This window comes from Manis javanica, chromosome 14 (assembly GCF_040802235.1).
Source record: "Manis javanica isolate MJ-LG chromosome 14, MJ_LKY, whole genome shotgun sequence".
Classification (NCBI taxonomy): Eukaryota; Metazoa; Chordata; class Mammalia; order Pholidota; family Manidae; genus Manis; species Manis javanica.
The window spans coordinates 69082759-69096107 of NC_133169.1; the positions used below are offsets into that span (position 1 = coordinate 69082759).

At 35.4% G+C, this 13349-nt stretch overlaps 1 protein-coding gene across 1 annotated transcript; it reads right to left on the reverse strand.

The window, feature by feature from the left end:
• Positions 1 to 5588: 5588 nt before the first annotated feature.
• Positions 5589 to 6557, reverse strand: LOC140846060 (olfactory receptor 14A16-like). Its single transcript, XM_073221471.1, has one exon. It carries the CDS (start codon positions 6555 to 6557, stop codon positions 5589 to 5591), a length of 969 nt encoding a protein of 322 aa, XP_073077572.1.
• Between the last annotated feature and the right edge of the window lie 6792 nt (positions 6558 to 13349).

Sequence of the window (13349 nt, forward strand, 5' to 3'; positions counted from 1 at the left end):
GACACCTGGACTATGCAGTGTCCAGACCATCACCACATGGCAGCCGCAGCTTTATCTACACCAGCGGGCATTGCCAACCATAAAGAGACACCAATAGGGTGTCTGTCTCTTGTGAGAGGGACAGACTGAGCTTCCAGGCCATACAGATGTGGCACCAAAATGTCAAGTTTGAAGATCAATAGAATTTAACGGAGAACCATAGACCTATGGGGAGTTTACCAAATGGTCATAATTTTACAGTGACTGCCCTAGAGGCAGGAATTGCAGGGACTACCCTCAAGGAGAGAAGCCCTGGTGGACATTTTTCCAGTATCATCCTAATTTGTGGGGATGGAGCTGATAGAATCCATTTCTGGTGCCCTCCTTCTGGCCTGCAAGACCCAGAAAGTGTTCTGCCCACCTTGTGTGGTAACTGGGTTAGGTTACTGCCCCACCCACCCTATGCATAACTCAAGCTTCAGCAGGGCCGGCCAGCACCAGCCCCGCCCCATGCCATGCAGAGACACAGCCACAACATTGGTCCTGAGGACCATCCTCCTGAATCAGCAGTGAAGGTATAAATAGGCCACATCAGTGCACCAAGCCCAGCTTCCCCATATAGTGCCTGGACTCCAACTGGATTGGCAGTCACCGTGAGCATCATCTTCACTGTACAGGCAGCAAGTTGCCCCCAGAAGGAAGAGCACCCTGAGCTCTGGCCAACTTATGCAGAGACACTACTGCAACTGGGGTGAGAAAGCAGCCCAAACCTCACTCTTCCTTTTTAGTGGCCAGGCTGCAATCAGGTGGCCAGTGCACCAAGTCCTGCCCTGCACACACAGCAGCTGCAGCCATATCAGAACCAGCTGACTCTCCCAGGCACACAAGAGACTCCCACAGGGTTCCTGGCTCTGGTGTCCAGGGTAGAATGAGCTCTGGGCCACCAAACAAAGCTTCTACAAAGACCACTTCTTCAAAACTGAAAGAGGTTGCCACTTCCCCTAATATACAAAGACAACCACAGAGAGGAAACATGAGGAGACAGAGAAATATGTGCAATATCAAAGAACAAGTCAAATCCACAGAAAAAAACATTAATGAACAGATAAACAATCTGACAGTTCAAACCAATGGTCATGCAGATGCTCACCCAACTCAGAAGAATGGGAGAACATAATGATAATTTCAATAAAGGGAGAGAAAAAAATAAGAAAGTACCAAAGAAAAGTTATAACTGAAATGAAAAATGTTCTAAAAGGGTTCCCCAGCAGAATGGATGAACTCAAACACAAATCCGTGATTTGGAAGCCAAAGCAAAGGGAAATACCCAGGCAGAGGAGCACAAGGACAAAGGAATTCTAAAAAGTGAGGCCACCGTTAGGAACCTTTGAGACACATTGAGAACAGCATTTTCATTAGAGGGGCCCCAGGAGGAGAAGAGAGAAAGAAAGGGCCAGGGAAACTGCATGAATAAATAATGGTGGAAAACTTCTGTTATATGGAGAAAGGAACAGACATCCAGGTACAGGAATAACAAGAGTTCCAAATGCCAGGAACTAAAAGAGAAACACATGGAGAAAAATTATAATTAAAATAGTAAAAGTTAGGGATAAAAAGAAAGGAATCATAAATGCAGAAGAGAAAACCAGCATATTACCTATAAGGGAAACCACATAATACAGTAAGCAGATTTAATAGCCAGAACATAACAAGTCAGAAGGGAGACATGGCATAATTAAAATAATGAAAGGGATGAAAGATTAACAACAAAGAATTCTATAACTGGCAAGGTTATCATTCAGATTGATGAAGAGAATAAGAGTTTTCCAGATTAAAAAAAGCTAAAGGGGTTTGTCACCACTAAACTGGCCTTGCAGGAAGTATAAAAAGGAATTTTCTGAGCTAATAAGTGGAACTAGTTAAAAATAACAAGACATACAAAAGTAAATATCTAACTGGTTAAAGTAAATAATAAAGGTAGTTGATTAATCACAAATCAAGTATGAAAGATAAAAGAACAAAATTATAAATAAAAAATACAATAGTTAAGGGATACATAAAATAAAATATCAGATGTGTCATCCAAAATATAACACATGCGGCAGTGAGTAAAAATGTAATGCTTGGGAATATGTTTAAAATTATGTTACTATCAACTTAACAGAGACTGTGATATACATAAGATGTTATATGTGATCCTCACAGAAAACACAAAGATAAAGCCTATAGTAAATACACAAATGAAAAAGAGAAAGGAATCTAAACATGACACTATGAAAATGCTCAAATAACAAGGGAAACAAGAAAGAAGAAAGGAACTGAGAGAAACTACAAAAAAAGTGAGAAAAGCAATTAACAAAATGGCAGAAAGTACATGCGTGCCAATAATTCATTTGCCAATAAATGGCTAAATTCTCCAATTGAAGACATAGGTGGCTGAATGGAGGGAAAAAAAGAGGCCCTTCTATATACCACCTGCAACAGACTTACTTAAATCCTAAGGACACTCACAGACCTAAAGTGAAAGGATGGAAGAGTTACCATGCAAATGGTACCAAAGGAGGCTGGACTCATATCAGACAAAATAGACTTCAAAACAACTATCGTAACAAAATAGTTATAACAATTATGAATATCTACGCAGCCAAGCTAAGAGCACCTAATGCTATAAAGCAACTACTGAGATATAAAGGGATAAGGAGAAGCAAAAGCAACGTGATAATAGTAGGGGACTGCAACACCTACTCACATCAATAGATAGATCACCCGGACAGAAAAATCAGTAAGGAAACTTTGACCTTTCATGACACATGAGAACAGAGGGACTTCACTATATACGTACACACACACACACACACACACACACACACACACACACACACACACACAGAACATTGTATTCAAGCAGCAAAATGCACATCCTTTCCAAGTGGATCTGGAACATTGTCCAGAGTAGATCAATGTTAGGCCCCAAAAAAGTCTCAGTAAATTTAAGAGGACTGACATAATATGAAGCAACTTTCTGAACACAGTGGTGTACATCAAGAAATCAATTACAAAAAGGAAACTTGAATGAACTGCAAACACATGAAGACTAAACCACATCTATTAAACAACCAAGAAAAGGTCATCCTGTGCCCACTACCAACTATTCCTTTGGATCCTTAGCTGAAGGTTTCCATATGGGGTATTGTGGTCTGAAAGACGAAGGTCTCAGCTCTGGGTAGACACTTCTGTCAACTCAGTTCAACTCTGGGTGAAACTTCCATATCAGCTTTTCTCTGGGAAGCCCTCTCAGCCAGCTCGTCCATCCCGTGGGATTCCAGCAGAAATGCCTGCCTACATTCATGAAAAGGCATGTCCAGTAAACTATGTTGCCCACACTAAAACAAAGTGTCTCTTCATTTTGTCCTTCTTTATTCTCTATATAACTTTATATTTTTACTCATGTGTAAGTTTGTGTATGGGTGGGTGCTTGTAAAATGTTATTTCCTTCTCTGTAAAATGTTCTGGTTCATCTTCATGTTGAGTTCATTATCTTGTTTTAATCATTAAGCTTTCATTTAATTTTTAATTTAAATAATAATCTGTTTCCATTTATGTTAGTTCTAGTAAGTTTTTTCAAATCTTTACAGTCAAAAATTACTCACACTTTGTTTTATTCTTTTTAATTTTTTTAGTTTTAAAAGATATGGCATATATTAATCTTATGAGTCAACTACTGGAATGAATGGACCACTTGAATATTTATTTTTTTAGATCAATGTGTGTATGTATACACATATATGTATTTTCATGTATTATTCTTTAACACATAATTATATGAACAATAAATTATAACCCATTAAAATTATAAAAATAAATAAGTGTTAAATTATCCATTGCTCATACATCATGCAAATGCTCCAGAATATCAGTGACATTAAAACAGGAAGCTATTAGCTATACACATGATGGATATAAAGCTGAATCCAACTGAAGCATATTTGCTGAATGCTGAGGCTTAAATCACACTTCCTTGCACTTCTAGATAGAGAGAGAGCAAAATGGGTAATCAACAGAAGAAAACAAGATGACGAAGTTCGATTACTTCCCATCATATATACAATATTGACATACATCTCTGTATTGAAAGGAGAAAATATTAGAGCTAAATATAACTATAAACAACATACTGTATTCACTTTAAAATATACATTCAAAGAAAATGAGTACATATCTGTATATTTGTAATTATAAATAGGTGTAAAGTATAATGTGAAATTCAAATTAAGTAACCAGTATTGAAGTCATAAATTTATTAACCCTTGTACATTTTTGAAGACATGATTGTAATATGCTAAACTTTTCTTCTAAAACACAAATATGTACCAATTATACTAGTGGTGAAAAATATTATACTCAATGTCAAAAACGAAGTCAATCATTTCAAAAGATGAAGATTTGGGAATGTAATAAAACCATAAGCAGACAAGGCTCACATCATTAGCTCTCACTTTTCCCCAGTAAATTCTAACACTTCTTTTCATGTAAAGATTTATTTGATGCACATTAGCTGAGATCATGAGCCAGAAAAGTATAGAAACTTATGCACATATGTGTATATATATGTATATTTCAGCAATATTATCTGAGAAATTTGAGTTTGTTCTTCAGCAGATTTTAATTCCTGTAGTTATTTGATACAGAGGTTGAATTGGCAGTGCCTAAAATTAACTCTAATAAAACACACATCAAGGAATCCCATATCATTTATATTTGTGTCCTGGTCAGTTATGATGGAAGATTAATACCATTTTTAAAATGTTGTATAAGAAGTAGATTGTAAAGTGAAATTTTTTAAATAAATAAAACAACTAATTCTGCAATTAGACCACAAATTATTAATACATTCTTAGTTTTTTCCATATGTTATACAATCCAAAGTTGTTGAAATGATGTATACACATGGGTGTAGTGAATACAAAGTTTGTGGAGAGGTAGAAGAACTGCCTGTCTATGGAGAAGTGAATCTCCCAGGAAGAAGTGTCCCTCCTCTTTTATTCTCTTTATGAATTGCTTTTGAGATAGAAGCAAATGTTTTATTTGCCACTGTTCCAGGTTTTAGATTTAGATAATACAAAAGAACCACTGTAATCCGCCAGTGCATCTAAAGAAAGATTTGTTAAACAGTATAGTGCAGGAAGAACACAGACATTTAATGCAATATTAAGGAGATTCAGAACACCCAGGCTGTTTCCAGGGGCCATTCTTAGTCACAGAGGACATGTTTCCTCCGGATTGCAAACCAGAACACCTGGGAATCCACATTCCCTTTCAAGTATGAGACTTTTCTGACTATCTACTCAAGTACCCAAAAGCAGAATGCATGATCAATAAACAAAAATCAAGACAGCCTAACAGAAACCGGGTACAAATATGAATGTGCACATTTTTTCTACCAATGCTTGAAAGCTGTAACTGTCAGACCTGAGGACAACTTCATTCTTTTCCATTAGTATACTTTATTCCAATTTGCTGCAGAATCACCACCAGGGTTCCACATAACCCTGGAGATAAGCACAGATTTGCAACTGAGCAACTAAATTAAACTTGGACTTACACAAATCTTAAGAATAAAATGCCTTTATTCTTGGAGAAAAATGATATTCCCTCACCCAGAGCTTCTTAGTGATCAGCTTCTCCAAAGCAGCTCTCATGGCTTTGTTTCTTAGGCTGTATATGATGGGATTAAGGGAAGGCGGCAACAAAATATAGAAAGATGATAGAACATGATCAGTGACCGATGTAGACCCTAAGATAGGTTTCAGATAAGCAATAAAAGCAGTTGAGAGAAAAAGTACAACCACTACCAGGTGTGGGAGGCAAGTGGAATAGGCTTTTGACCGTCCTTCTGTGGATGGAATCTTTCTGACAGTGGAGAAGATGTATATGTATGAGATTATGATGCAGATAAAGCAACATAAGTCCAAGACTGCATTAATAAGAATGAGCACGATTTCTGCAGTTACATTCTCTGAGCAAGTAATAGCTAACAACTGGGGAATGTCACAAAAGAATTGCTGGATTTCATTGGGCCCACAGTAAGTTAGGGAAAAGGTTCCTGCTGTATGTATAATGGATATCAAGCCACTGCTGAGCCAGGACAGAGTCACCATATGCACACACTGGCCCCTGTTCATGATGAGCTCATAGTGCAGAGGATGGCAGATGGCAGTATAGCGGTCAATGGACATCGCTGTGAGCAGGAACAGCTCTGCCACTGCCGCAAAAGGCACCAGGAAGACCTGCATGACACAGCCAGAGAATGAGATGGAATTGATGTGGGTCAAGGAGTTGGCAACAGTTTTGGGCACAGTGGAAGACATGAGGCAAACATCAGAAAGGGACAGATTCTTTAAGAAGTACATGGGAGTGCACAGGCAGGGATCCAAGGATGCTATGGTGACAATGAGGCCATTCCCCACTAGGGCCAACAGGTAGATGACTACAAAGATCCCAGATTGTAAAAACTGAAGCCTCGATGGGCCAGAAAAACCCAAAAGAAGAAATTCTGCCACCACTGAGATATTCTTCATTCTTGATGAAACGTTCTGCATTTAAAAAAAGAAAAGGTATGGTTAAAGTGGTCAAAATCCTACACCTACTTAAGTTTACTTCAGTACAGCTAAAGAAAAACTGTGTTCCTATTTAATGTTTGTCATTTGAATGTGTGTGTGTCCATGTGTATTTGTGTTTGTCTGAAAGAGAAAGTGAGAAACAGTTTTAACAGTATATTTTCTCCAACAACATAATCCAATTAATTAGTCATTGTACATGTACCTTTCTTTTCAAAGTTTCTGTTTCTCTAGGTGTCTAAGTGTTATAATGCAATGGAAGCATATGTACAAATTGTTTACCATATTCACTGCACCATGCTATCTATCCCTCATGGAGAAAAGTCTTAATTTACATGTGAAAGGAAGTGAAGGGATAGATATGAAAAATGCAAACATTGCATGCCATGTCCTTTATCCTTGTGCTTTACAATTTTTTACTTTTAGTCAATGGATTATTTGACTAAAATTAATTGTTCTCATTTTCATCTTAAATATGAACTTCACAAAACAATGGGCATTCTCTAAGGTCATTTTATACATTTTTGATATCTATATGCCTAGAAAGATGATAGAAAGATTGGCTCCCTCCAAAAGACCTCTGATTTTTTAAATAACAGGAGTAAACAATAGCAATCATTTCAAGCAGGTATTTGTCATTTTCTTCAGTGCACAAGTTTTATTAAAATACTCCTTCACTTAACTCTCATAATACTATTAATGTATCTTGTTATTTACTAGTTTTGGTCCAGGCTTCTTTTTATTTTATTATCCCACTAATGCTATGTGTTCTCTCCCTCTACTCTTCTCTCTGCACATACATAAATAAACACACATACACACAAGTTTTAGGCACTGTATGTGTGTGTGTGTCCTGTTTTATACTTTGAGTAATATACATAAATAATAAATACATAAATAAATAATGATTGCAATTGGATATTTGAAACACAATATATCTGCTCTCATCCTTTACTAGAAGAAAACCACTTAAAACCAACAATTTCAAAATTATATTCACTACAGATTATCAGATTTAATAGTGGAGAAGAGATTTATAACTGAATTATATAAGAATTTACATCACACATAATCAAATGCTTGGAATTTTAAAATTATTTTTCTTATCTAACCCATAATTTAAGGCACCTTCCCATTTCATATGAATCAAAATTAAGCAATGTTTATTAAGACACTAGCTTATGATCCAAGTTATATTCTATATATTTTATTGGTATTTATTTCCAGATTAGCTATATTTTAATTATTTCACATCATTATTTTACTTCATTCTTCATTACTTTCTGTTTATAACTGAAATAAAATGTACTTAATATCTTAACCAATTTTTATTGATTCCAGTGAACTCAGCATCCTTTTATGCTTTAAATAGTCCTGTAAATAACTGTTTCAAAGTCTAATATGCATTTGGTATATGAGCTGCAACATAAGTAAGTATATACATATAGTTTTCCTGTGGCCTGTTAGCAAACCCATAGTTTAGAAATCTTAAAATTAACATGTAATAACCCAAGAAACTTTTACTTTTGAAGAATTTAAGAATTTCCTAGCAGGTCTATGCTTTTCTGGCTGAAATCATTATCAACAACCAGATTAAAAGAAAATAAACTCACTAAAGTGTCTGTTCTGTAGAAGATTCAAGACATCAGCAAGCTTTGAGTATTGTTGCTGGTGAAAGTATTACCGATGATTAATCCAGAAGGACATCACTAATTCGGACTTTCAAGAATTGAGAAACTCCTTTCCTGAAAGTCACTTTGATTCTTGATGTCTCAACTTTAGCACAGTTTTTATAAAGAGCAGTCAGAACGAGTATGACGATGATATCAGTTTTCCATCTCCCAAAGGCTTGAACTCTGGAATATTCCAAAGAGAAATGATGCCACTTTCATTGGAATTGACTTACGTGATCTGTCCCTCACTGTTATGAGACACATCTTGGCACTATGCAACCTGTGAAAATAAAGTAACACAATGGCCTTTCCTTAATTAATGAGTCACTTCCTATGTTGGCATGCAGTCAAGAATCTCCATAATTGGTAAGAAGGCACTGAAGAAATATATTTACCCAGACACCCAATGAGCTCTTATGGAGAAGAGCCATTTACCTGGCACTTTTCCAGGTGCTGGTCATCTTACTCCCAGTACAATTACACTTTTATTAACTTAGGATATTGAAATCACAAAGTCATATTTCCACTTGTAATGTTGGAGTGTCCATTCATATTGTAGAGATCTGGGCTGACAAATACGTGATTTCAATGGTTGATATCAGTAGCAGTCGGGGACTGCGAAAATGAGAAACCGAGTCAGAATGACGTTTTAAGCAGAGGGCTTAGACTTCTTCTGGAGACTAAGCACCAAGTCAGCGCTCCCCTGCACTTTTATTGTTACAGCAAGCGAAAAGACAGGCATCGATTAATGATTATAAGATGAGTTTTTTCATCAAGCTAAACAATTGCAAGCTAATTATTTATTAAAGTTTCTCTTATGTCTCATCAAGTCATCCGGCCACGTGAGCCTCACGGTGTGATCCTCATCTGGGTTTGCCTCGGAAAGGATCCCAAGAACTGTTTGCAGTCCTCGTCACACCGCTCATGACTCGCACCAGATTCCAAGACACACCACCTATTGTTCTTCTCTCTTAGATTAGTTTCGGATACAAATCATATTGTTCTTTCTCTTAGATTAGTTTCGGCTATAGATTAAGCAGAAACCAAATTACAGCAAGGTTAACTGCTAGGGTGTCTACAGGTATCAATCAATATCACAAACTCAAAAACATCCAGTCCATACAGGCAGTGAGGCATATGAAAGATAATTTAACCAACAATTAATTTACTTATACTTAGCATTGACTACATAATAAATTAGCTCACATTTAGAGAATGTTCAGTAATTGATAGGCCGTCATGTACACAAATTCCTTGAGACTGAGTGCAATGCAAATGCACATTACTATGATGTGTTAAATTCCAGAGTCAGTTTTAAAACTCTTGTGAGATTTTTGGAAAAAAGCTTAGCAAATACAAACTGTTTAACAATATTCAGAAAATAATATAAGGTTAGTTTTAGAAGTTCTTGAAATTTGAACTCAAAAGAAAGTTCTTTGAGAAAACAAGTTTCTTTTTCTTCAAGAAAATAAAGTTATTCAAGTTCAAGAAAGAATCTGCTTACTCAAAGAGAAGATCTTTGTAAATCCAGACAGAAGAAATTTAACAACCCAAAAGCAAATGAAGAAAGCAGCCTTCTGCATTTATGGAGCTTCATCAGAGGAGTTAATAAATGCTTTATGGGTGTCCAAGAAGGAAAACATACAGAAAAAAGGTAGAAAAACTTACTTAAAAAATATAATGACTGAAAACTTCCAAACTCTGGGGAGAGAGATAGACATCTGTGTACATGATGGATAAATGCCCCCTACAAGTTCAAATTGAAGAGTTCATGGAGGCACTTTGTAATCAACAGTCAAAAATTAAAGAATAATAATTTTTAAAACAGCTAGGAAAAAGAGGCTTCTCACATACAAGGGAATTCCCATTAGGTTAAATGGACATATTCATTTTATTGTGTTTCACTTTACTGAAATTCATAGATAATTGCGTTTGTTCCAAAGTGAAGGCAAACCTGTATTGAGCAAATCTTTGGCAATAACGTTCATTTGTAATAATACTCATTTTTGCATTTGTCCACTTATTTCCATTTCCTGGAACTTAATAACTTTGTAAAGCATATAATTACTTTCTAGTGTCTTTTCATTTCACAACAAAAAACTCAGTTTAACATTGCTTTAGGGGAGGTTTTGAAGTAATGAGTCTCTCAGTGTTGATTTTCTGGGGCTGTTTTAATTTTTCCTTCATGTTTGAAAGATAGTTTTCAGATATAGCTCTCAGTTGGCGGCTTTTTTTTTTCATTGGGGCACCTTAAATATGTAATTTGGCCGCCTACTGCTCTATAGGTTTTCTGCTAACAGATTCCTTCATAGTCTTTTCTGTGTGGGCTCCCTTCAAATGTCACTCTACTCTTGCTGCTTGCAAGACTGTTTCTTTTGTCTTTCAACAGTTTGATTATAAAGCATCTCAGTGGGTGCCTATGTGAAGTTCATTGACGTTGCTGGATTTGCAGATTTAAGTATTTCCTCGATTCTGGGAAGATTTCAGTTATTATTTCTTCAAATAATCTTTGTGTCCTTTTCTTTCTCTCTTTTATTTCTGGGATTCCCATACCGCATGCATTTTTTCCGCTGGGTGTTCTCCAAAATTTTCCTTAGGCTCTGTTCACTTTTCTCATTCTTGTGTCTTTTTTCCTCAGCCTCAAAAGTTCAAATGTCTTATCTGCAAATGCGTTCAATTATTTTTCCTGCCTGTTAATGAATGTATGCTGTTGGAAACCTTTACTCATTTTGTTTCAACACAGTTAATATTTAATATTAGAGAAACTTCTGTTTAGTTCTTTTGTACAATTACTATCTCTTTGTTAATATTCTTTGTCCATATTATTTTCCTTCAGTTGCTTTTCCCTGTCTTTCCTTTAGCTTTTTAACATATGTAAGGCAATTTAAAAAATCATTGTCTTACATCTACTGCCTGCGTTCCTTCATGGGCAGGTTCAGCTGTTATTCCTATCATAATACATAATTTTGATTCCTTGCATAACTTGTGATTTTGGTTGAAAATTGGACGTAAAAAAGAGCAACCTCTCCCAAAGAATCCAATATATATATTATAAACCTACTGTAATCAAAACGGTATGGTCATGGAATTAAGAGTTATGGACAGATGGAAAAGAATAAAGAGTTGCATGTGTTAACAACTAATCTTTGACAAGGACTCAAAGAGAAAACAATAGAGAAAATATCACCAATAAATTGTACAGAGAAAGCTGGATAGTCAAATGCAAAAGAATGAAATTTGACATAATCTATTCTTACATAAGAAGTAACTAAAAGTGAAAGAAAGACTTAAATGCAAGACCTGAAAATAGAAAACACTTCAAGTAAAATATTGGGAAAACTTATATTGACATGGGCAATGATTTTTGAATATGACAGCAAATGTGCTGAAGAAAAAAACCAAAAATAAACATTGAGACTAAAGCAAACTAAAAATACTCTGCACATAAAAGGAATAAATAAAAAAAACTATAGTGGAAAATTAAGGAAAGGAAGATTATATATACAAATCACATATCTGATAAGGTGTTAAATCTAGAATATAGAAGGAAGTCCTATAACTCAGGGGCAAAAATACCTCACAAAACTTGATTTAAAAATGGGCAGTAAACCTGAGTAGAAATTTTTTCAGTGAAGATATACAAAAGGCCAGCAGGTATATGAAAAAAAAGGTCAATATCAGTAATCATCATAGATATAAAAACCAAACAGCAATGAAATAGTAGGATGACTATTAACAAAACAACAAAAGATAACAGTTGGCAAGGATCTGGAGATTAGGGATTTCTTGTATGCTGTCGGAAATGTAAATTGGTGCAGCATTTATTGAAAATTGTATTTAAGTTCCTCAAAAAATAAAAATAACTACCATATGATACATCAACTCCTCTCCTAAGTATATATCTAAAAATAATATATCCACTCTTCCTTGTTTATTGTAGCATCATTCACAATGTCCAAGACATGAAAAAACCTACTTGTCCAATAATCTATAAGGAGAAAAAGGAAATGGGATATAGATGTCCAGACACACACACACACACACACATACACAAACACACACACACACACACACACACAGACACACACAGACACACACACATATACAGGGACTATTCAGGGACTAAAAGAAATTTTGCCATTTGGACAACATGTATGAATCTGGAGGACATTATGGCTGTTAATTCAGACACAGTATGATAAATACTGTATGATTTTACTGATAAGAATAATCTCAAAATGTCTAGCTAATGGAAGCAGTTAGAATGGTGACTGCCAGGGCCTATGGGATGAGGAAAATGGGGAGATGATACACAAAGGGTGAAAACATTCATTTATAAGGTGAAAAAAATGGGGCATCCAATGTACAGCTTTGTGATTTTAGTTAACAATACTATAGTGTATACTGAAATTTGCTAAGTGAATGCACAAAATAGTGGTAACTGTGTAAGATGATGGGTGTGATAATTATCTTGATTGTGGCAGTCATTTCACAGAATATAATGATATCAAATTACCAAATTGTGCACCTTAAATATTTGTGAATTATATACCAATAAAGCTGGAAAATTTAACATATGGCCATCTCAATAGACACAGTAACAGCATGTGACAAAGGACAACATATATTTATCATAAGAATTCTCAAAAAATTAAAAGGATCTTATCTCAGTGCAATTAAGGCCACCTATGAGGATACTAAAGCTCAAACCATAATTAAGAGGGACAATAGAAAGTTTCCCCTATAAGATCTGGTGCAGACAATGTTGCCAACTCTCACCACTTCTTTTCTGAATAATAGTGAAAGTCCAACACAGCAGTTAGACAAGAAAAATAAATAATAGACATCCAAATAGGAAAAAGAAGAAAATAAATTGTGTTTTTCCAGATGATGTATCATATATAAATATGTAACACCAAGAAACTCAATTTAGAAAAGAGTACTAATAAATTCACTAATGTTGCTGAACACAAAATCAACATACACAATATGGTATGTTTCTATAATAAACAATAAACTATCAAAAATTAGAAAATAATCCCATTCACAATGCAAAAAAAAAAATGAAATACTGAGGAAG

Bases quoted from the DNA above. Each gene is read 5' to 3' on its own strand.
- LOC140846060 (XM_073221471.1), bottom strand. From the start codon at position 6,557: ATGAAGAATATCTCAGTGGTGGCAGAATTTCTTCTTTTGGGTTTTTCT.